Source organism: Neopsephotus bourkii, unplaced genomic scaffold (assembly GCF_033783945.1).
Source record: "Neopsephotus bourkii isolate Nb327-2 ecotype Australia unplaced genomic scaffold, CSIRO-AGI_Nbou_v1 NB_1663, whole genome shotgun sequence".
Taxonomy (NCBI): domain Eukaryota; kingdom Metazoa; phylum Chordata; class Aves; order Psittaciformes; family Psittacidae; genus Neopsephotus; species Neopsephotus bourkii.
In genome coordinates, this window is record NW_026902137.1 from 5248275 (window position 1) to 5274041 (window position 25767).

General features: G+C 41.4%; 1 protein-coding gene and 1 long non-coding RNA gene across 3 annotated transcripts in view; both read right to left on the reverse strand.

The window, feature by feature from the left end:
- Positions 1 to 3397: 3397 nt before the first annotated feature.
- TSHZ2 (teashirt zinc finger homeobox 2) overlaps positions 3398 to 25767 on the reverse strand; it is a 222711-nt gene continuing 200341 nt past the window's right edge. For both annotated transcript variants that reach the window (XM_061375446.1, XM_061375445.1), the window contains exon 3: positions 3398 to 5620. In XM_061375446.1, the coding sequence (XP_061231430.1) occupies positions 5619 to 5620 (2 nt within the window). In that variant the 3' untranslated portion in view covers positions 3398 to 5618. The remainder of the gene's footprint in view (positions 5621 to 25767) is intronic.
- LOC133224159 (uncharacterized) lies at positions 7988 to 10078 on the reverse strand. The gene is made up of 2 exons (XR_009728781.1): positions 9826 to 10078; positions 7988 to 9758 (listed from the first exon to the last, which is right to left on the reverse strand). It is a non-coding gene; the product is annotated as an uncharacterized LOC133224159 (long non-coding RNA).

Here is a 25767-nt window from a genome sequence, read left to right on the forward strand (position 1 = left end):
AGTCACGTAGACAGAGGGTAAATATACTGAATTCAAAGGAGTAGCTCTGGATTTACACTGCAATATATGCATTCAGAATCTGGCTTCTGTGTTTTAGATATTGGTATAAAGCTGAAGACTGAAATGAAGATGGAGGGAGGCGGCTGCAGGGAGGATTAGGAACATGCTGGCACAACACGGCACAGTGCGTGTGGGATGCACACCCAGGTTTTATGCTTGGCACATGTTAGCTTGCAAAGGTATGTTGGCTTTTTATTATCACCATAAACCCATTGTTTTTATTTTGTATTCTTTCACTTCAGCAGGCAATTGGGGAATAAAATCCTTAATTTCTATGTGCTTGTGTGAAGTCAACCACTGCAGGGAATAATTAAGAAGAAAAAAGAAAATCCAGGAAGCATTTCTTTCTGGAATAACTACACAATGGCTCATCAGGGCCATCAACAGAGAGACTTATCTTGACTCCAGGTGCTGACAAATTAGGGCCTCAGCTTGATGAAAAGTGAATTGAAATATAGCTTCAGATGCATGCCATTTATTCTACAGGCACAACTTTCAAATGTTCTATTCACTGTGGTCTAATGTCACATATCAAAAGGCTCAGTTTACACCTCTCAATGTCCAGCTCCAACTCTTCAGCATTGTTACTGAAAAGTTTTTAGTTCTAGTGAAATTCAGCAACCTCTTATTGGTCATTCCCAACTGAGAACAGAGGTCTGGCAAAAAGGAAAGTTGCAACCTGTGGGATCAGTTGTGAGGGAGCTTGGAAACAACAACAACAAAAAACTGGTCTGAGGTCTCCTGAATGGCCAATAGCCAGGAATGACAACTTTATGTAGCTCCTAAGCACACTTCCTGGGAGCAAAAGTAATATGTTAGGTTGTACTGTGAGAAGATGGGCACATATCAGTAGCGCTTTTCAAAATATATAGAGGTGGTTATATCAGTGCTCTTGCTTGGGGAGAGATGGGCTCTAAAGCCTGCTGTAATTGCAACATATTGATCTGGAATCTGTGATCAATACTGTCTTTATAGAGAGAATTTTAAATATAAATTGCATCGTATATCTGTTTGTGAAGGCAAAAGCCCTGTGTGACGAGATCCAACTCCACTTAGCCACGGCACTTTCTCCAGCCTGAGAGGTATGATTGCAGCAGAGAGGGGACAGCGGCCTCGGACCAGCCTGGCCTCGGGCACTGAACAGAGTCATTTTTTCCCTGGGAGTAAATCTCTGCTAAAATGAGGTTGCCATCTTCCATCCCCTTGTGTTTTCTTAACAGGTTTGATTGCAAGACAATATTCACAGCAAGACCAAAGCAACTGGTTGACTTGAGCAGCTGTGCTTAAACCAGAGCAGCACCTTCATGGCAGGACTGGGGACATTGGGAATTAGCAGAGGGCAATTCTACAGAAAGGAAATGGTCCCCTTGGGTAGCTCTCACACAGAAGCTGCCCTGCACAAAAACTCTGTTCCTTTCGTACTTTCCTGCTAACCAAGGGCAGCTCACTTTCCCTGCAAAGCCGTGGATGCTCCCCAGTGAGAACATCCCTTTCTACTTTAGGAACTGAACTGTGGGTATTAATTAGGCAATAAATCTGGATTTTTATCAGGACACAATTAAGGAAAGAAAAAAAGACCAAAAATTGAGGGAAACAATCCTTGCCATCTGAATGTGTTAGGGCTGACTCAATAGCCTGTAAAACTGGCTTGGAAGGCTTCAAACCCTATCATGTTAATACATAATTATTGATTTTTAAAATGACTCCTTCCATCCTCCATGATCTCTAAAAAAGCTAGGGAAGTCAGTCTTGTAAATATTTTCACAAGTAGGCAATAAAGCCCATGACAAGTTGCATTGACAAGTAACCACTGGGCAGGTTTGTTAGTAGATTCTCAGAGAGCTTTTTTAAACCAACAATTATTATTGTACTAATGACAGCCAAGTTTAAAGGTAAGTGTCCTTCTCCCTCTCAGCTTAAATAATCAGAGCCTGGAAAAAACACCTGAGTGTGATTCACTGAAATTCTTATATATTAGGCTCCAAAGAGATGCTGATTACATCTCCCTCTTTTGAAACAGCGCATGTTTGTTAAGGTGATATGGCTTAGTTTGACATGGATGGTGGCAGGAAGGGTACTATGGTTTCTGAGTAAATCTCTCAAAGCAGTGCATAAGGATAACACTTCTTACTGCTTTATTGCAGTGCAAGAGCATAAAGAGCTTGGATATGTGGTGTATCAATATGCCACTTGTTAATAAGCAAGGATTTGAATCATAAATATTTGGCTGTTTGATCACCAGGCTTTTAATTAATGTTTTGATGATCTCCAATAAGAATAAAAGTCAGAACGATAGATATTGAGTAGATACGACAGAGAAAAGATGCAATGATTTTCTGTGTTACCTGATTTATATGACAGATAAACTATCAACTCATCCAGTTTCATACAGGGAGAGAGGAGAGACATACTTTTTTTATATCATATTGTAAAAAAAAAAAAAGTCACTTAATTCAAATGTGTACCTAAAATGTTCCCAGAAGACAGCGATGCAGGCAAAATAATCAAGGTTTAGCACTGTGTAATAAAGGTTTGTGGCCAGATTTTAAATGAAGTAGCTATTTCCACACTTGTCTGTGTTGGAGTGAAGCTTCCTGAGCAGAACATGCCTCTGGGACAGCCAAACCTCCCTTGGGTGTACCAGTCCTCAGCTGTGGAGTCCCAGGTGCCAGCACATTTGGGGATGTGGGATGGTGGGACCATGTTTTCTATCACCACCCCACTGCTCACTGGGTTTGGGGCATCAGGAAAGCCTCTTTTCTGCCAAAATCGAGCAGTTGGTGCCCCAAAGAGCCCCAGTCTTGGATGCTGCGGGCCACCCTCTTGTGGGAAGAGTGTTCCTCACTCCCAGCAGCAGCCCATGTTGGCATCCGTGTGGCTCAGACATAGCAAAGCATACTGCACAGAGGGTTTCTATGAAAGCAGATGGCCAAGCACAGGGAGCAGGATCAGGGTCATCTGAAGTCAGTGGGAACGTCACCCATTGGATGCCACAATAAGCCAAATATTTTTCATAGAGCATCCAAAAAAGAGTGGGGATACACACATGGTTTATCCCAGGAGGCATTTTACCATGGTGCTTGCTGCCTTTGGGTCTGGGGCACAGGACCCACCTTGTGCAACTTCACTTAATAACTCTGAACTGGGCTGTGCAATTTAACAGCTTCTGAGGAGCTCAGTGCTAATGCATTGATTTTGCTTTAATAGAATTTTGTTGTCAATGGCTGGTGCTCAGCACGGTGCAGGCTTCAATCTTAACCCATCTGAAGGCTCTGCTCGTTTCCAGTTGAGCTCCGTTCATTTCCAGTTGAATAGGTTAAGCAAAGACAGACCTCACTGTTCTCAATTCACTTTATGATCCTCCCATCATAAAAAATAATATCAGCACCTTGCTTTTCATGTCAGAACTACATTTGAGCTGCTATTCCCTATGCCCATGAGTAAATCCCATAAAAGCCGCCCCGTTGTACTGTCGTTATTTTTCCTTGTGGATGATTGATTGATGGATGAGTGCTGACACTTCAATGAAGCTATTTCGACTGCCATCTCAATCCGATGATGTGAGGGGTATATTTTCTGTCCATGCCTCATTACTTCAGAATGACATTCCTGGAACTTCATTTACTTTTTCCCTCCTTCCCTCAAGCGCCATATTTTTTCCCATCTAGGTTATGCATGCCATAAAAAAAGCAATTTGCTATTATATGTGGCATAAGGGCAACACTTTCCCTAGGAGGTAAATAAGAAGGGCCTTTTTTTTCTCCTTCATGTTGAGTTTAGGGATCATGTCAAAATTTCCCAAACAATGCCAAAACAGGTCCTTCTGCACAAGCCACAGGGAATGCAGTAAACATGTTTAGTCTGATTTCGTGAATGCTGCACTGCAATTATATCCTTCAACATCTAAACAAAAACAATAGTAAAAGACACCCCAAAGCCCTCTCTTATTTGAGAATGATCCTCTTCTTAACTTGTGCCTAGCATACTTTGAATATTTCATTTGCAATGGAGTAGTGATTTGCAACCTGATGCAGACTTATTTTTCCTTTGAGGATAAGGAAAGTTCATCGTTCGACACAGAGATGGGTTTGTCTACTGGAGATTGCTGTAGCTGCAAGGAAATGCTCAGCGAGAGCAAAAAGGGCTGTGCCTGATTTTCCAAGCAGTGCACTAGGTAATGTGAGACTCGTGACATTAGCATATCCTGGAAGATTTTGTGAGTTGACTCGGGACCCGATTTTAATCTGTGTAATACAGTATTCCCGTTAATAATAATGTATAATTAAGACATCCGTTAAAAATCCATAACGTTAATTTAATGGAGAAAATCTAATACAGTTCTATTGGAATTTTTACGTTAAATTAACTTTAACGGGCTTTTAATGGATGTCTTAATTAGAACTCATTATTAACGTGAATATTCCACAAATTAAAACGGGGACCTCAAAGTTTTAATGAAAAAAGTTACCAGCACAGATTTGAAATTGCCATCTTTGTAGCCCCCTTCTCCCCAGGTCTCGGTTGACTTGAAGTCAGCTGTGCTTCCCAGCCCATCTGTGCCAGGTCGGCCGGAGAGCATGAAGACCAGATTCTGATCTCATTTCTGGTTGCATAAGTCCAATGTAACTCCACCGACTCTAACAGAGAGCTTCAGATTTACACCCATCTAACTGAGAAAGGAATTCTACTTTTGTTCTTTTATATCTATATATAGATATTTATATAGTGATATTTATATATAGATATACCTATATCTATATAATGTTCAATAATCTAATAATAGTACTTTTGTTTTAAAAATCACTCCATTGCATATGTCTCATCGTAAACCATAATGGAGATTTAAATATATATATATATCTGAGGAATAAAACAAACTGAAAATAATCCATTTCAAACAAATCTTTGGCAGCAACATGGTTAAGCATAACTATTTGAACAACTTGCACAGAAGATTAACATTGTTCAGAGGTTTTTTGGCTCAGAATCTGTTTTAACTTAATAATTCTTGTACTTACTGTGATGTATTGATCCCTAGTGCAATGACTGGATTGGGCAACCCAGGTGCAACAGTAATAGCTGCACAGAATAGAAACATTTCCTTTAGACAAACTATCCCAAAGGGGTTATAAATAGGAAATGGACATTACCATGAAAAGTAAAGCTTCCAATGTGACTGCATCTTGTGTAGCACACTTGGACATTAAACTATGAAGAATTTTTTTTTCCTGTCAAGTGTTACAAATTGACGAAATAAGTACATCAATGTTCTCAGTCATTATCTTACTTCAGTGGCACTTTGTTTTAGTGACAGCAAAAAGGGACAGTGGAGACCAGACAGCCCCAGTGCAGTTTATCAATGAAAATCTAATATCGTCCATAAGCAGGGGAGTGGAAATCAATACTTCATTACCAAATTGTTAGTGAGGATGAAGAAGAATAGCTGGAGTTTTTTTGGCAGTCTTCGCGGTCCGGGTTGCTGTGAGTTCAATGTCAGGATTGGAGTGCCGTGCAGGGTGCGGGAAGCCTGGGCTGGAGAGCTGGAACTAAGGCATTCGTCCTGCAAGCAGAATATTAATAACTGTTATTACAATGACTATTGTTACCAAGTTTCCAATCACTATTCCAGATTTTATTGAATGCCTACTTTTATCAATAGAAAATTCTGGAAATGAGACAACTTTGCTTTACTTTGTCCAGCTATAGGCTCCAAAAAAGCAAGGACACAGGAGTGAGAATAAAACCCACAGATCCTCAGGTCTGTAACTGTGTGGGGATTAGTGGGTAAACTCCAACTGATGCTGTGGCTCTGCCTGGAGCCCTGAGTGTGTTCCTCCTTATCTCTGCTTTTCCCCCATGTCACTTAAACCTGGACACTATAATGAGCTCTTTCTGCTACCAGCCAAAATATACTCTAAAATCCTCATGGTGAGTTCAACATCTTGTACCCACATTGTGTTTAATTACCCGACTATCGCTGTGTTATTTCTGGTTGTTGTGGCACCTCTCCAGCATTAAAAGCCTCCGTTCTTCCAACGGACCTTTTCCATTCTGCAGCTACTAAAAGTGCTAAGTGACTCGAGTTGTGAAGTTGCTTCTACACAGAGACAGAAGGTGCTTGTTTTATTTAATTTCAAGATGTGGGTTTAAAAGTTCAGCCCAAAGTAGAGTTCTTTTTTGCTTATAACCTGGGAGAAAGATACTGTGAGAAGCAGTAGAAAAAACAACTGGAAAAATAGGGTGAGAAATGAGGCAGGCAATAAGTACAGTGAAAGTCAATCTGCAGAGAGCACAGAGAAAAAAAGACCAGCAGTAGGCAGAGAAATATGTTACTGAAAAATATATTATCTGTTCAAGGCCATGGACATTTCAGCAAACACAACTCAAATCCTGCGGTGTGTTCCCTGTGTTCTGGCTAAATCAACTGGAAATTCAGTAGTAGCTTTAAATAAAGTAAAATAAACTCAGCTTTCAAAAGAATTCCATATGAAAACAAAAAAGCCCATTGACTTCATGTTATTTAGCTCATAATTTGGTTTGTTTTACAATATCTTCACCTTTTCAGTTTTCACAGTGATGCTGAGTTTTGCGTTGGCAACCCAAACCTGCTATGGAGAAATTGCTGGAAGGGAAGAAGAGGTTTTGGCAGCTGAATGTAGAGACTTTTGGCAACTAAGGATGCCTGGAAGCCACTCTGAAATTGTGGTGAATACCTTAGGTCCACTTAAAAGATATTAAAAGCAATCCATGTTGACACTTTAAAATGTTGCCTTTAGGTTTCAGAGGTAAGGCTCCAGAGCAATTCACACTTTGCAAAGCTACTATTTTTCACTGCAAAGGGACAAAACTGTGTCAGTTTACACCTTGTTTGAATTTTAAAGAAATCCAGAAGCCTTACTATTGCAATGCCTAGAGCTGAAATATGGTAATGCCATGGGCTGGCTCTGCTTCTGGCCAAGCTCTCAGCTGCAGAATCACCCTCTGCAAACGTCCAAGTGCAGACTGCAGAGGTGGTACAGGCACTGGAATTTACCTTTCTGAGTAGATTTTTGCAGCCTTCACCAGGGTTAAAGCTACCTGTGGCATGCCATGTTAGTCCTGCCTTGGAGCATACCAAGCTCTGTAGCAGCTCTGACATGCAGAGCATCTGCCTAACTCATGGATGTGGGACACTGTGGGCTGGTCCAGCATAAGCCAACAAGAAGGACAGTGGTGAAACGGCCGAATGCGAGAGCGACAACTCTTGATTAATTCAATTCTGCCTCCAGAATGCCATTAGGACAATTGAGCAGCATGTAGTTTTACTGAAAGTGCTAAATCTGGGAAGTAGACTTGGTATGCAGCGAAGTAACTGCAGAGTACTGGTTCCCTGCCAGTGGGAAATATTTATCAAGGGCTTGGACTGGAAAACTGAGAAGCCAAACTCCTGCCTCCTTTTCTTTTTAATTCATTGCAATGAAGGCCCTTAGGCTTTTGTATTAGACCAGCTGTAAAATCAGGTTAGTAATACTCCTGGTCACTCCCCCATCACAAGGGTAACATGTACAGAGCAACATTAAGGACACTGTTAAACCTGGGTAGCACTGACAGAGGCACATCAGACAGGGTGTAGGTCTACAACAGGTCTTGCTGCTGGAGGAAAGGTTAAGATGGAATGAGGCACTGGGAACTGGAGTTCCTTCCTGGGAACTGGAGGGGATCCTCTGTACTGCTGTGTGTGTGAAGGCAGGTATGGTTCAGCACTGCTATAAAAGCCATTTGTGACAACTGTACAAACTTTTGGGGCTAAGCGTCCATACACTTGACTAATGGTACTATCCATGCATGATTAAAATCAATTGGGACTTGGTATTGATTTCAATGGGATAAGTACTTCACCCTGAGGTCTTTTGGGCAACCGAAGTCTCCATCCTTGGGTTTTATTCCCTTGCATTGATATCACTGCAGGCTGGGACAGGACTTTGGGAAATTAATTAGTGTAAGCCGTGATCAATAAGGGTCATAGTTTATGTATTTCATTATCAAGTTGCTAAGAGATTCAGGGAGTATGCGGAGAGCTTGTCACCCACAGTCTGGGGCATAGCAGCTTGGACATTTAAACAGCACTTGATGGGCAAACTTTGCTGCTTCCTGGGCTGTTGTTGAAATGTAGTTCAACCTGCACCATAAAGAAAACCCTGTCACTTAAATTATGTTATGAAAATGTGGTTGAGGGTGTTCATTATGCTGATGTCTTGTACAGCATATGCGAAATATCAGTTGCAGATCCTGAAGCTTTGCTTTTAGTTAACATTAATTATCAAGCCATCAGCAGATGTGAAAAGTTGTATCTATTTTAATGCAGATGTGTCAGGACTCAGGATTCCTTCTACCAATCACTTTCCTGCTCCTTGCCCGTGGCACAGCTTCCCTCTCCTCATTCAGATCTTGCTGTACAAACACAGCTGTGAAACTTCTGAAATAGGAGCACTCAAACATGTCTGCGATCCGAGACAACTGTCAACTGCATGTTAACAGCTAATCGCCATGTGTCCGGCCTCCGCGGGCTGGCACCAGCACTGCTCAGCTGTGCTGCTTCGTCCCCACATGGTTCCTGGCTCGTGAGAGCTGTGGTGAGCTCACTCACATGTGCACACATGTGCCAAACCCCGTGCTTTCGTTCTCTCCCTCTAGCCTCCTTTCCGCCTTCTCTCCATGGCCAAAAGCCACACTAACCAAATGACACGGGCTGTCTGTTCATGGGGTGGTTTTCAAGCCCTTCACTTGGGGATTGCTGTCACTGTTTGGTTTTTGGGGTCAGCAGGAGCACACCAACCACTTGAGTGGCATAGTCCAAGGTCTGGTGGTACTCTAGAGCTAGGCAGATGACAGCAGGTTTATGTGTTTATAATGTTCTTTTTTTGTATTCCCAGACCCTTGCTAATATAATTTTATCATCTTCTATTAGTGTAATGGGATAATAAAAGTGACAATATGTACCCCTGATCCACCACCACAGGCCATGGGAGTCTATGGATCAAAATCTTTTCATGCTGCTGCTATACCTATAGTAATTTATTATAGGACTCTTAAAAGGCCAAAAAGAAAGACACAGACAGTCCCTTTGTGGTTACCAAACATGTTATCTCTAGATGTCATTTTTGACCTACTTTTGCTAGATACTAGACAGCAGCAGAAAATCTGTTCCTTAAAGAATCATGCTTACGTGCATAATACCTAGATAGGAAGAAAAAGCAAATTTGGATATATTTTATTTAATTTAGGACTCCTCTCACCATGAATTACAATATTACAGACTCTAAATGCCTTCTCGTTACCCATAATTATAACTAAAATTATATCAATCCAAACAGTAACTACTCAAATGATTCATCCTGATTGTAAGGAGCATGCTCTCTTAAGTTATATGCCTGCCCATCCATTTTAAAGCCTTTTGGCAGTAATAGCTTTACAGAAGGTCATTTAACAGCACATTAAATAAATAAACAGAACATATTTGTTTCAGAAATCACACTCTAGCATGGTGGGAAACATTTTGGGAGAGGTAAGAATAACCCTTGTGAAAACTAATACTTTCAGCTCTTCGTTCTTGCTGAAGGTGCCACCCAGATGCATGCAGAGGCTCCATGCGATACCAGCAGGAAATGGTCCCTAATGTGCTTTATAATGAAGGGTGCTGTGCCAAGAAGCTGCACTGTCTACAGCAGAGAAGTCACAGCTGCTGCACAACAGAGAACAGGAGGAGGACACACCAGCACAACTCACCATGGCAGGTCCCTCTTGTGTCCCTGCAGAAGGTACCAGGCTTTGTGGATCCAGCCTGAGCCAGCAGACGTGTGGAGAGGGAAGTGTGGAAAAAAGTCTGCCTTATTGTAGGACATATGTGACCTAAGCTTATGAGAATGTGGGACAAGACAATGGAAAAGAAATGTGGGCTTTAGCTCAGATGTTCCCGGGGTGTGTCTGCTTAAATACAAAGTCCTCTGGCTGCAGCAACACCCAGGTGGAGGAGTTCAGAGACATCACTGCCTGGGATGATGGAAACTACATTTAATAAAAAACTTGAAGCTATCAAGTTGGATTTATCTCAGAAAACTCTTTGTTGAAGATACTTTGTTAAGAGGCTGAGGCCAAGGACAGATAAAAGACCCTGGGATTTCAGCAGCAAGAGCATCAGAACACATATCTGTAGCTGGTGCAAAACACCTTCTCTGTGGGAGGTCAATGGAGTTATGCTGATTAACCTCAGCTGGTCTGGCTCAACAGCTTTGTGATATAAAAGAAAAACCTGTTTGAAATGTGCCAAAATAACCCCAAAACTTTCTGTTTTTTTGAGTTTCTTGTTTCCTGAAACTTCTGATATCTGTGTATATAGTTTTGTATGACAGATTTTATTAGCTGTGACCCTGGTTGAGCGAAGCTGTTCAACATATGCCTATTCGTATTGTGCACAGTGCAGTGAACACAGCGATCCATCTCTGCCAGGAACTGTGGACTGATGGTACCAAAGACTATGGCTGGGCTGCTCAGATACAGCAACACTGACATTTTAGGGGCATGCTTGTGTGGGCAGGCATGTATAACCAGTCAGGCCACCTGAGAAATGCAAAAATACTATAGCTTGTATACAAATATATTTTTATATGCAAGTATATATGTATGTACTTTCAGACAAAAAGCAGCCCAGTTAGACTTACTGAATATGTACAGCAGTGCCCAGCTCACAAGGGTTACTAGACATCCCTGAACAAATATAGTTAGATCCTCCAAATCCACCTGAACAGTATGGTTTGTAAAAATGCTGACATGTTAGCCTAAGCAGTTCCCCAGAGAGCAGGCACTTTCTTCTGTGAATGACTAGAAAAGGATCCAGCAGTATCTTAAAAGCAGAATGATGAGGTGCATCCCCAAGAGACAGAGGTGAATGAAAGACATTCACCTTAATAATAATAATGATGATACCTTAAGGGGGCCTGTAAGAAGTCTGGATAGGGACTTTTTACAAGGGCGCGTAGTGATAACACAAGGGGAATGGCTTTAACCTGCCAGAGGGGAGACTGAGCTGAGCTCTTAGGCAGAAGCTCTTCCCTGTGAGGGTGCTGAGGCGCTGGCACAGGGTGCCCAGAGAAGCTGTGGCTGCCCCATCCCTGGCAGTGTTCAAGGCCAGGCTGGACACAGGGGCTTGGAGCAAGCTGCTCTAGTGGAAGGTGTCCCTGTCCCTGGCAGGGGTTGGAACTGGATGAGTTTTAAGGTCCCTTCTAACCCAAACTACTCTGATTCCATGAAAGATGCAGCAAGGGTGGATGTGAGCACTGCTGGCTGAAGCTGCCCCAATCCTCACCAGTGCCCACCATACAGTGCTGTAGGTCAGGGAGCTATTTAGGCTGAGAAAAATCAGCAAGAATCATCTTTTCCTTCCTGATAGTTTGGGCAATCCAGATCTTTGCACAGACGCAGGCAGCTAAGGAAGGGATGCCAGGTATAGGGATGGCACAGGAGGGACAACTGGCATTGCTGACAGTAGCAAGGCATGCTCAGCCCATCTTTTCCTTCAGACGTAGCAGGAGAGGAAGGGAAGATAGCGAGCTGTGTGCTAAAACCTGGCTCCCACCCCCAGAGATCTGGTGTGCATGGCTCTAGGCAAATCATTTCACTTCCCCACATGCCTCAGACATTTTGCTGATAGGTGGAGTCAGACCAAATTTGGGGGCTGCAGCTCCCCGTGTCTTCAGAGAGACACAATGAAAACCTAGGCTGTGGAGAGAGTGGGATTCCTGCCACTTGTGCTGAGAAAGGCCAGGATTTCAGCTTGGGGCTCAGGGTGCCATAGGATGCACATGTGACAAAGAGCACACAACACCTAACAGGCACAAAGTATCCCAGCACCTAACTGGTCCCTCTTAATAGCTTCTGCACATAGACAGAGTCCAATACAGGGGTATCTGGAAGGCTCACAGGCTTGTATTTAGAAAAAAAAATATATAGAGAGAACATTGAATGTTTGTTTTTTGCTATAAATAAAGTATAATCACCAAATCACAATATATTTGAGAGCACATGTGATTGACAGCCTATTCTTGGAGGGAAAAAAAAAAAAAAGAAGTGCATTTTTTGGCAAAGTTTGCTCAAGATTAAATTGTTCATTGTACAGGGCACCATCTGCCCTTGGAGAGAGATTTAGTTGATGGCAGCTGCAACCAAAGTGTGGAAGATATAGCTGAATTTCTGGTTTCTTTTCAACTAGCAACTGTCATTACAGGTCACATGCAAACTGTGTCATTTTCTCTGACAAGCAGGTTCTGCAGATTTGGGTGCTCACTACATTTTAAAATGCCACCTGTATAGATCCCACAAGAGAAACAGCTTTTGTAACACACCTTGGAAAAAGGGAATTTAGAGCAGATTAAGACAAAGCAATTATGGTGCAATTGTCTTGAACACACTGATAGTAGGTTAAGGTTCCAGGTTTACATGAATGGAGGTCAGGTCACTCACAACTAGATTTCCTCAATTAATTTAGGTGCTTAAAAAGAGCAAATTGTCATCTGCAAGTGTTTACTCGACTGCTGTGCAACTCCTCAGTTGCCTCCTTGTTTTCCTGTGCTGTAATTCCTGGTTGCATGAAACCCCACATTTTTTAAATCCTGAAGAGAATTTCTCAGTCATCAGAGACTTTTGTGGGTGGGTTTTATCCCAACCCCTACCTATGAGCTTTGACATTAGAATGTTTAGAGTCACCATGAGACAGCAAAGGCTACTCAAGAGTGCAAGATGCTGATCCTACCTCTGCATTCAGAGCTGTTTTGCTATTATACAAAACTCATCTCTGGCTGAAGCCAGCACCTCCAGGAAGGAATTTGTACTCCCTCCCTCTCTCCTGAGCACTGAAACTCTTCTGCTAGAGAATTACATTCCCTTTCTTGGCTGAACAAAACGGGAGGGGAGAAGTTAAGAGCACACCGGTAGATTTTATTAGGACTAGGAAACAAAGCAAAACAAAAAAGCAAACCCAAAGCTCTTTCCTTTCATCCCTGCTTTGCTATGAAAATGTCTTCATATTTCCAGGCTTGTTGACAATATTTCAGGATGGTACATCACACACCGTCTCCTCTGGAACAGCAGACATTGTCAGTGCTGGGAGACAACTACTCTCTGGATTGTACTTCACAAGGATTCTGTATAAAGCATTTCTATAGAAAAAAAGGTTTCTGAAATCTGTGAGTCTCAGCCTTGCAGACAAGGATGAGTTCTGCTTAATTTTCTTCTGATGATTTCCACATTTCCTACAAGAAAAACAACAGCTACTATTGCCTTAAGACAGATGAACGAGTTGTAACATGCCTAGATGTAAGATATGTTTTCTTTCACATGAAAGAATTTGCAGGCCATAAATTTGTTCTTAAGGTTATTCTGTGCAGTTTAAGCTTTAGGTCTATCACATTTTGTTGAGGTAGAATAGGATCATATTTTGAAACAGGATCTGTCACTGCTGGTGAATTTTTGACAAATCTGGGGTGATGAAATCTATGGTTTTGGATAAGTTTGGTTTGGGTTTTTTTAATGGTAGAGGCTTGGTCTTTCCAGAAAAATATTGTTCATGGTTTGAGGTGTCAGCACATCTTCCTGATTGCTCTGTGGTGTGCCCAGACCAAGCCTTCTCCTAGGAAGGCTCATGCTTCCATGCTTCTTTCTGCTGCAGAACAGAACTACTCTCAACCCTTGCCTTTCCTTAGGCAGATGCACCTATTTCCATCCATGATTTGACCGAGCCCAAGAGCTTTCAGGATTAGGACCTTTAAAGAGAGAACCAGAAAAATGCTTAAAATCTAAGACTGTGCCTGTTTGGGTTAGTTCTGTAGGAAAGGAGGACTGCTTGTGTCAGTCAGTCTGCAATACGCTGGTTTGCTTCTGTCTTTGTGAGGGAGAACTTAAAACACAAATTCCCACCTTAAAAACCAAAGCAGTGCACTCAGTGTGAGTTACAAGTAAATCACATACTCTGTGGTGCCAGAACTGCACATGCTCTTCTGCTGCTGATTTATCTACAAAATATATCACATGCCAGTTACTTGAATTAGGATCATGGGGAGAAGGGAATCATTAGAGAGTAGAAGAAACTCTAATGCATAAAAAAAACTTATCCGTTTGTCTCCTCCGCGATGCTTGTTTTATTTCCTCTTCATGTGCTGACAGTACTGATGAGGCAACGGGTGCTGTAATCCTAAGCAATGGCTTTGGGGGTGGCATCATTGTGGTTGCAAATGTTTGATATAGCAATAGCTTTGAATTTCCAGGCAGGGCCTTTTCCCAGTCATTGCAATGTGTTTAGCTGTGCTGGTAGGTGATCGGCATAGCCTGGATCAGGCATTTCCCTCCTGGTGCTGTTTTCTTCGCTACCAGAGTGCCCTGAAAAGCCAGGTAAATTAGACTTGGAGAAAGGGACACTGCATCTTTGAGTAATGAGGCTGGGAAACAGGGAACACATTTTCCACTAGCTCATGTCTCACTGTATGGCATTCTGATTTCGTGACACTTCATAATAAATCATTGCTTATCACTCACATGGGAACATAACATGGTTCAAGTTAAGATTCGTTAGTGATTGTAAAGAAGAAACATGAATTGCTCTATATCAGGGCTTTCTGATCATCTTTCTGTCCACTGCAGGCATTTTTTTAATCGTAACATTTACAGTAACAGTTGTTTAAAGCATAAATAAAAAGGAAAAGAAAGAGCAGAAAATATGAATAATGAAAATAAATTTATTTATCTTATTTATGTGTTTATGTAAACATTTGGCAATTGCTTTGCACAGAAGCTTGTATTCAGTGTCACAGACTGCTGCACCAACATAAGCTTCTAAAGCTGGGATTTTAAATATATATGTATGTGCATATATAAAAAAAGACCTAAATGCCAATACATTCATTTCCTGGAGGAGAAGGTTCTAGCAAGCATATCTAGAGACAATTTGCTTTAGCACATCTACCACAGGGAGAAGAATCTGGTCCTGTCCTGCAGTGCTGTCCCAGCAGACCAGTAGCACAGCGGGAATGGAAACCTGGCAGCATCAGCCTGGAGATGAGGGAGAGGTTGATGCAGTGAACCTGGGCTGTCAGCCTCTTATCTGTGTCCAGGGGTCCCCCAAATGCCATAGGAAACAGGGCTTCATGTTCAGTATGAGGGATATCCAAGAGATAGCACATCCTTGCTACAACCATTGTACCTTGCAATGAGCTCGGGATGGCAACACGTGAGCTGGAATGGGACGGGCGTTGTGGGTGCATTTGGCTGCAATTCAGTTCACTCTGAACTTCAAGAGGTGGACTGTTTTTTTTTGTGTGCTGTAGTTGACAGCTTTTCCAACACCAGATTAGGGAGAGGGTGAAAGGCTTATGGGTTTACAGTACTGCTTTAGGGAGTCAGTAAGTTTATTACAAAAAGACCTACAAGCTGAAAAACTGGGAACTTGCTAAAATAAAGAATTGTAACAAATACGCAGAAATTTTTCATCAAAAAGAAAAATCTATTCCCTTGTGCTACCAATAGTTTTACTTTCATTTGCTTCCTTTACCTTTTGGGTTTGATTGTGGGAAGTACCTAAAAGTTTGGGATAACCTGAGAGAAATCAGATAAGGTAACTATTTGCTGCCACTATGGCTTTGATTATTCCCCCTTCAGTAATTTGCTGTTTACTACATTAATCAACTGTATAATATGTCATCTCTACTGCTCCCTGGTTAAGTGATTTCCAAACCTACAAGCAGCTTTCAAGATAGTTGCCAGACAGGCACAAATTAATACTTTCAGAAATCCTTCCTAGAAATATTCCCATGAACAAGAGCTTCTGCACCTTCTATTTGTGTAAAGGAAATAGAGCTGGGTTCAAAAATTTGCCAAATTATTATTTTTAGACAAATACATATATTATTTCCGGGTTTATTCCAATTTAATATTGGTGTTTCATAAAAAATATAAACTATGTTTATGCTTACCTTTGCTAGAGTAAGTAGCCTTGTGGGACAAGATGGCAGCAGAAGCATGTACGTAGTTAACTCTTTGCAGGATTAGGGGCTTAATTTAGTAGTTACAAAAAGTAGAGACCTGATCTGTTCTTACTGAAGCAAATAATCCCCTTGATTTGTGGGACAACTTGTCTGAGCAAAGTGGCATATGACCAAGGGACTGTAAATTCAGTCGCCTGATCCATCTGATCTCTCTCCCTGACACTCAAAACCACAAGTGTTTGTGGCTATACCAGCTGCTGTCTTTGATTTCCAGTGCTCTCTCTTAAACCCAATTTTGCTTCTTGTGTTCATGGTCTATGTCACTTTTCCTTGCACTCAGAAAATCCCCAAACCATATACAACAAATGTATTATGTACAAAAATGCAAAATCCTCCAAAAAGCAAGCTTGTAAAAGAAAAAAAGTGTGTTTTAGTAAAGCACAACATTAGATCTTACTTTTCATCTACTACGAAGAGATGATTCTATGCAAGAATTAAACCCCCAAATCTTGACCAAGGAAAAAGACATTGTTTTCCTCATATATATGATACAGACTCTTAATCTGCTCTCACTTGAAGTGGTGTAGTGAATGGGATTATTCTCCATTTATTTTGGCTTACACTAAACTGGAATTTTTGCCCTATAAGCTTCCTGTAATTTTTGTAAGTGGAACTGCCTTTGTCAGCATTCTTAACATTTCCCCATGGAAATGGAATTAAAAAGCAGCACATTTGCCCTACAATCTCATGTTTTATCCTTGAGAAATGAGGACTTATGGTAGATTTGTTGTTTTCTCTTTCTGTAGGAAAATGGCTGAATAACAACCTCAAACGGAGCCAGGAATGAGATGGTGTATCTTCAAAATGTTAATTCTATTGCAAACCATGCCTGGGTTAAAAACAGATATTGAAACAGGGGAATAAATATTTGACAATGCTGTTAAGGCAACTTTGCTAACGATTTTTGAACAACCTCCAACTGAGGTCTAAATGTCTGCAATATCCATAAACAACTCTATACTGTCCAATTAGGGAGATAAAGACATAGAGCCCTGTCAGGAAGATTTGCATGGCTAAGTGTCTGAGATCACAGAGACGATGAGGGATCGTTCGGAGTGATGGGGGATGCACAGAACGGATGACTATCATTACGATATTACAGAGGCTTACACCTTCCCAATTACTGGCAGGATTCATTAGTTACTGCTGCATTTCCCTAATAGAATCCTCTCTCTTTGGCTTATCGCTACCTTCCCTCTGTCTACATAAACCCACAACTCAGCAGTCGATCACCTATGAAAAATTAGACAGTGTAGCTTCCAGTGGCCTATTTAAAATGAAAACGCAACTGAATAAGAAATAAAGAACAAAAAAAAAAAATAAGGGTTGTAATGCAGATATGTGGGAGCTACAGAAGTGGCATCAGATGGGTTTGGAATTGTCTTGTTATTGAACTAAGAAAATATCAGTGGCAGCTGCAGGGAGAAGCATCATGGTGGGTTTAAAAGCACAATGAAAGCATTTTGCATAGCCGTACGTACACACACAAACTATAGGCAGATTGCAAAGTGACAATTACTTAAGGCCTGCTAGGCTGAAGTTTCACAACTAAGATTGGTGAATATTACAGGGGCTCGATGCCGTTGCCATCAACTCAGCCCCATTAAAGATAATGGTGTGAGCATTTCTACACTGTCATCATGTTACTATCAACAGCATTATCAGTATCAACTGCTTTTACAATTATGCACAATGCACAATTATGCTCTTCCTGCACAAAGACCTAGCAACCACCAAACTCGTTTTCTTTTTAAATACACTGAAAAGTGCATAGATTTCAATCCTTCATCTGTTCACAGAGGAAACAACATTTCCAAATCATCACTGATAGCATTTTTTTCCTCCCGTTCTAAGGATGGCCAACTGTTCTCAGCGATTTCTATTACATTTCCTACCTATTATTTCATGTAATGGCATTCCTTAAATTTTAAATTAGCTTTGAAGAATAAAAATAATTGAATTCCTGCTGTTTTGTGTACATAGAGGGTGACAGGAGCTAATGTGATAATTTAAACTGTAAATGAGTCTTCACTTTGTGTTCATTAATTACAGCTAATTACTGAATTACAAACCTTCTTGGTTAGGCACTGTTATGTATTCATGTAGCATGTTGGATTTCCAGCTGGTAGAAAACTGTTTTATAGACTTACAAGCTGACACACTAAGCTACCACTGAAACAATTCAGTTTGAAAAATAAAGGAAGGGTGGGGGGCACGCAACTGCTCCTGCTCCTTGAATTAAGTGAGTGATGAGAAACAGTGCAGCAAACTTGAACCTCAGGTGAGCGAGGATCTTGTGTATATAATTAGAAAATATATGCTGTGTCTGGGAGGCAGAAAAGCAATGATTCTGAGCTGCCACTTTGGGTGAAGAGCAGGAGTCTGCCTTGCTCACACCTGGTTTACACCAGTGTTAATTCCCTGGTTTAAACAGAGTTGTTACTCTCTTTACAGAGGCATATCAGTGAGACAGAAATGCCTCTGCAAATGGGGCCAGTGCTCCTAGCACCAATTCTTCAGTTACGCTCATGAACAGCGGGATAGTAATATAAAACTGAGCATTCAAGCAAGTGTGCACTGCATTCTGTACGTAAGTGCTTATTGTTCCTCACTGAAGGATCACGTGTAATGCTATAGGGCTGTCTTGAGCATTTACTCAACATTTTCTGCATTGAATGATTCTGTCCAAACCTCTCCTTTGGATACCTTTTGTCTGCTGATGTTTCATATCAAAGCTGAACGCACTAGCTGAAGTCTCTCTGCAAACTGAGCAGTAACACCACAATGACAAAATCAGCCATGTTAAGATCTTACAAGCTACAAAGCTTAATGCCCAGAGAGAGAACTGTGTCAAGTGGCAAAGCAAAGAAAGTAAAAACATCACCTACATCTCGGATAAATACATAGACAGAAGAAACAGAGATTTCCCTTTTATTGGCAATTGTGTTTTCCACTGGTTTCATGTGCTTTGTTCTCTTCTAACAAAATAAACCAGCAGTAATCTGGCCAACACCCATGCCTGCACCAGCTCATCTGCCAGCAAAGTCTGCAACAGGTAACCAAAAGCCTGCCTCATGCTGAAGGCAGCAGTGATTGAGAGAAACTATTGAATAGAATAATTAAAACTGTTTGATTATATTATTCTATGACCTATTTTGCCTTCCAGACTGGGGACTGTGAAGACTCAGATCAAGGGCCAATGTTGTGTCTGGAAAGCAGATCCTTCTTGCAAAAAAGCATACTGTTTCATATGGTCTGTACTGGAAAAATTTAGCTGAATAATACATAAACAGCTAGAAAGGAAGAGCTGGATTTTCAGTTGATGTAAAAGTGTGTAGCATCATTAGTTTCAGGAGAGTTATGCTGATTCACAGCAGCTGAGGATACAGCTCAATAGGTTTGTAATAATAAAGACTTTGATGAGAGGCCCCTGAAAGCGGCAACACTAATGTGTGACTGCTCACATAAACACCAGTTCAATGACAAGGCTTTTCTGCCTAAGAACTAGTCTGTGTCTTCAGGTTTAATGATAAGTACTAGTCTATTGTCCTTAAATAATAATTTTCATCTGGAGAATGGCAAAGTGACTTGTTCTAACACCAACAGAAATTTTGTAGTAGACTTTACAATGGGGTTCATGTCATGTCCTATTCCCTCATCACCTTCTCCTGCTGCCTCTTCTCTTTCAGGGTACAAAACAGGATGGGGAAACCAGGGGAGAAGAGATGTGCAGGCAGAAATTCCTTTCTTTCTGTGGATAGTAACTCTCTCTACTATCATATAAAGATAATGACTTTCATTAATCTTCTGTAGGCCTTTCATTTAAGGGTTCTTGTCACTCCACGTACAGAGATCACTTAAATGCTACTGTATGCTAAGTAAAAATGAGAATTCTTGATATCACATTTAAAAAATGTTATGAGGAGTAGCACTGTGCAGCATGGTACCTATCAAGGGTCAACATGACTAAAGAGGTAAGACTGGTGCTGTTCAGTAAGCTATCAGCCACCATTTCTAGGCAGTCTCTCACCCAACTTGTTTTCATGTCTCACTCCTTTTCAATCTGACAGTATCCAGCATACAAATTTGCACTAAAACTAAGCATTTCAAATGTGCCAGAGGGAAGCAGGGGCCTCACACCTATTGGTTGATTAGTGCACCTAATAACCTTTGACTTTTTTGCCCCTCTTTTTTTAACACAAATTAACTGATTACTCCATTAGTTGAACAACTTGGAAGGAATGACAAGGAACTAACAAGAGAGTAACACTGTATTTTCTATTTGTTTTCTTCCATTGCAGTGCTAATTAGGAGTAGTTCTTGATACGGTGCTTTGGGGAATGCTGATGAGAAGCACAAAAAAGGCTGAAGTGCCTCTTCTGTACAGCATGGATGCAGCAAAACACAGCACCCTCTCCATTGTCATTACCCTGATCTCCCACACTGTCTCAGTGTTTGGGACACTACAGTACACATGTATTAGAGTCTGCATAGACTGGCCTTCCTGAAGTCTATACCCTCACTTAGGGGTAATACCGTATTAAATCACAGCTTATCAGAACAAAATACGTTTTCAAGCAGAAATATCAAACCTGTTTGGGAGTGGCAGGAAGGGAGGTAGGGATTAGGTGGGAATATCTTGTCTCTGTGCTGCCTCTGCACTCTTTTGCCTGCAGGGCATTGGTTGTGCTGGGTGGTATCATTACCATCCTTTATGCAAAACCCTGCCTCTGTGTAACTTGCCTGGTTCCAGCTCTTTGGACAGGCTAGGCACAGCAATCCCGAAAAAGGGAGAGACTGCCCTAACTTCCCAAGTGCCAACAAGAGCTTTTCCTTCAAAGATTTTCACCCCCTCTTGGACTTGGGAAAGGGTCATGGGGATGAAGGCTGTGAGGGTAGGACAACACCTCTTTCCCATTCACCAAGGTTTGATTCTCTTTATGAGCATGATCCGCCAATCCATAATCAAGGGTTAATTTCACAGCTCACTGCTTCATCTAGCATAATATCCATTCAGACTAATTAAATCTGTCTAATAATGTGAGTGTCTTTGTCTTTGTTCTTTCCATTCTTTGTTTTACACCCTTCACATCTCATCTCCAGAACTACACGCCATCACACTCTGCTTGACAAGCAGAATCCATCCCTAAAATTAAAACATTCCTGACCTATCTGCGATGACAAGGCAAGCAAGCTTCACAGCGCTGCGGCCCATGAAGGGAGCTGACACATTTGTTTTTAATTTCAAAAGAGTAGAAAGTGAAGATCTGACCCTGTCAATCAGGCCCTGTGACAAGTTTAATCATTGCTGCCCCACAAAAATCACGGCTAAATAGGAATGCAAATAATGTATCACAGGCTCTTATAAATGCTAATCAAGGAGAAGTAATCAACTGACAATTTCACTGATCTCCTTTCTGAAGAAGTCAGTCAACGCACTGTCTCTGGACCACAAAGAGAAGAAAAGACAAAAGGCATAGATGCCGTTTCCCAAAAAAACCTATCTTTTTTCAGGGCTTTCTTTTTCTTTTTTATAGAGAAAAACAGAGAATTCACTCTTTTTGATCCTCTACCGAACTTTAAAGCAAAGCTGTTTCTCAGGATCTTGAACAGTTATATGTCAAGTGTACTTTATTAACAGTACCCTCCCAACCCAGAGACAGCACTTGGAAACTTCTGCTAAAATAAAAATCTTCATTTGTCTTTGTCATTCATCCATCTTCAAAATTCTTTTCCGTCTTAACAGCTTCTGTCCTCTACGGACAATATATTTAGTGATATATGAAGTTTTACAAGTGGAAAGCTAATAGTTGAACTCACATTTTTTTTCAAGCAGCTCCCCTCCTCCCAGACTGAAAGAAAAGTCTTGCTTGGAATTTATTTGAGGGCAAAGGCTCTCTTCAGTACCAGGATTGGTACTGACTATCCTTTTATGACCTTTTTCATGTGGTAAAGAACAGACAGCGCAGGCGCAATGCCAGTCTTTCACTCACAAATTCTGCATGGCAAGAAGTCATGTCTTAACCTATGTACGGAATAGAAAGGACCCGAGACCGACAGATGCATAAGATTTGTAATGCTATTTACTGTTATCATTTTATTATGGTTTGCTGTGGTAAGCTGTGGTTCACTGTGGTAGGTCCTGATGGGGCCCATCAAGCATTAGAGTCACTGTATTGGCAGAAAACAAAAGGATATGGTTTGGCCAATGAGATTCAATGCAGGGAGATGTAAGTAGTATAAAGATTGCTGCAAGAGGTAAAGTTCAAAGAATCCAGTTGTTTGAAGTTTTGCCTTTTCTTTTTTTCCCTTAAACTACTTTCTTACATGGAGCCAATAGATGAAATAACTTGAGAAGTGCTTCACCAAAAGAGATGTAGACTACCAGCACGGTATTGCAAATAGAAATCTTCCACTACAACAGAACCTGGTGCTTTACAGCCCATGAGAGTTAGCCACAGCACAGATAACGCAGTAAGAGCAGCTATGTCAAAGCTTTGTCCCAGGTCTCATTTGCAGGGCTGAGTTACAGAGATCAGCAGCTGGCTGAGCTGTGCCCCACTTGGGCTGATAACTTTCCTTTGCTCTGTATAAAGAGCGCAGGAACTATTATACACGGCTGGGGAAAATACCACCAAACCCATCTCAGACTGGACAGTGAATCACCCAGACTTATATGAGCAAAGGAAAATGGGAATGATCTTTGGTCCATCCCAAGTTTCCAACTGAAAGGAGCACTGGAGCAGCAACAGTAGCTTCTGTGCCATTTCTGTAAGAAATGTGACCTGGAACACTGTCACACAGTGTTCACTGCTAGACAGGGATGTTCCCAGCAGCAAACTCTCCGTACAGGATGTATGTGGAATGTGGGAGTAGAAAACACAAAAAGAAATTGAAAAGCACTTTGCAGTTGTCATGTCACTTAGCAACAACCTTTTCTACTTCACATCAACACGGGCGTAGTAGAGAGACTGCACAAAGCACATGTACTGAAATCTGGGGTAAGCAGCAAATGTAGAAGGGCAAGAAGGATCTCAAATACCAGCTAATCACAGAGAGCTTTCATTTATCATTTGAGACACCTTAACTTTGCTATCCTTGGGCTACGGTTTCTCCTGAATAAACTATTGGATCTAGCCACCACTGATCTTCCGAGTACTAATGCAGAGTAAATCGTACAAACAGTCCTGGAGATGGAAACCAAAGTTCAGCTATTTATCTCCCAAATGAACTCCACATAAGTGGTCACTCTTCCGGCTGTAGTTTTACTCTCAGGTGAACGCCAGTATTTTTCTTCTCTGCTTCAGTTTCCCAGCTTCTTCCCTATAGGATTCCCACTTTTCTCTCTTTATATGCTGGATTTCCATACTAAGATCTAAACTTACAAGCATTCAACCCCTAATGCTTCTTCCAGAAGTTAATACTGTAGCTCCTTCTGGCTTGTTACCAGGTATTTATATCAAGTGGAGAATATGGGCTCTGATAAAAAGAGGAGTAGAAGCCCTTCCTGCAAGACTCAGTGGCTAAAGTTAAAAATAGAGCAATAAAAGAGTGACCTGTGGATGCCATTGTGCAAGTTCTAAGGAAGATGCTAAGTCAGGCACCCCTCTAATCGTATCACTTATCTTCATTTGTTTAGCTTCAAAGAATTGTGATTTCATTTTTTAGCTGTTCCTATAGTATGAGGGGCCAGCTGACTGGCTAATTGTGGAGACAACCTGAGGAAATCCATTTGTGCAATTCAGAAATTCCTTGAGCTACTTCTCTTTTGGTCAGGAAAAAAAATTAAATGGCAGGAGCAGATCTGAATGTCTGTTATTTCTATGGTTGCTCTCTGAATATAAAGCTCTGCAAAGTGTATGAAATATTACATAAATAGAGCATTAGTATGTGCCAAATTAATAACATGCATTATCTAGCAGCCATGCAGTGATGCTTATTGTAAAATTCTAAATCATCTTAATGGGAAGAAAAAATCAGAATCCATCACTTTGTGGCTGAGTTCCCCTCCTTGCAATTACAAAAAGTGACTTTTGCACAGAGAAATGTTTTAGATGCATTATGGAAAGCTGGACACTGCCAAAGGACCAGAGCACATCATTAGCAACCAGCAGCTCCTGAGCTCTGCTCCTGCACCACCAAAGGGTGTTGCTTAGCTGAAACCAACTGCAGTACTATGCTGGTGTGCCTTACTTTGGGGTTGGAGAGTGACAGGCTGATTTTCAGCAGTCTATTAAATCACAGCCACAGACATGCACACACGTTATACCTTAACTTTAAGCAGGCGTTCAGCACTTACAAATATATAAGAATATAACTGGTGGCAAACACATGTTCCGGCTAAACTGTTAATCAAGTCTGCTTTTGTCCTGCCCAGACACACAAGCGCACACATACACACACACTCCAACTCCAAACAGACCTTGCCAAATAGAGAAGAGACTTATTTTTTACAGCTGGGTTTTGTTTTTGTAGCTGACAAGTAGCAAAGAAAAATAACCCTGGCAATCAGGCCACAGGACATGTCCTATGCTTTTAAGTAGGCTTCCTGGGAGCAGAGACAATAGGCAATTGCTGCACCGCTGCAAGCTGCCATCACATGGAGCCGCTGCTGGCTGGCACCAGCACTGTGAGGGTGCAGTACAGGGTGGGTGTTAGTAAAGTTTTGGCTGTTCATTGTGCTTAGCCTAAAACCTAAGGAAATGTTGCAAAGGTAAAAGAGGCTTTGGCACTGTAAGGATGGCAAGAGATTGTTTTTGGCAAGGCTCGGAGCCCGTGCTGCTGTGTCAAAGATGAGCCCTGATAGGGTTCACTCTGCAAACTCCTGTGGCTGTGAAGCTAAGCCAGTAACTCTGAGCACTGCTCATGCCTGCCCTGTGTCACTTTATATCACCATCAAAATCAACAAATGCAAACAAACAGCATTTAGCTTTGAACTGATCCCTTGTAATAGGGGATACTAATGGGAGAAAGGTTCAGGTCTCCTCTCGGAGCAGAGTTCCCATGGATGGCACGGGTGAACTGCTGGGGCTTGGGTCTTTTAGATTCAAAGTGATGACCACAAAGCAAAGGGTGTTGCTGCTTTGCTGTCTTGGTTTGGCTGCCTGCACCAGGGAGCCTGCAGAGCTTATTTTACAAGGTTAACACCTTCTGGACATAGAAGTGCCAGTGATCACAGAAAACCTCCTTTTGCATTTTCAGCCCAAACCAAAAACCCATCTGAGGGGGGCAATAAGGACTGGCACAACCCATTGCAATGAAGGGAATGTGGTATCGTGTGTTAAATACTTTCTTATGTGACCTGAAAAAAGGAAATACTGCAGTGAAAATCCAAATGAAGATAGAAGCATAATATATAACCTCAAATAAATGAATACTATTATCTGACATGAAGAACACATTAATACAGATGACCGTTACATAACACATATTAACATAGCATAATAATATATTTACTCAATGTAGGCATGTTTTGACACAGTGCAAGCTGTGTATGGTTGCTTAGAGAATTGGGGATTTTTATATTTCTACAAATACACTGAAAAACTTAATTTGGAAAAAGAAAAAGAGATAGTCTTGGGGTACTTCGCTGCAATGCTGACAACTTCAAGTAAAATTCAGATGAGCTTTTGCTCCCGTG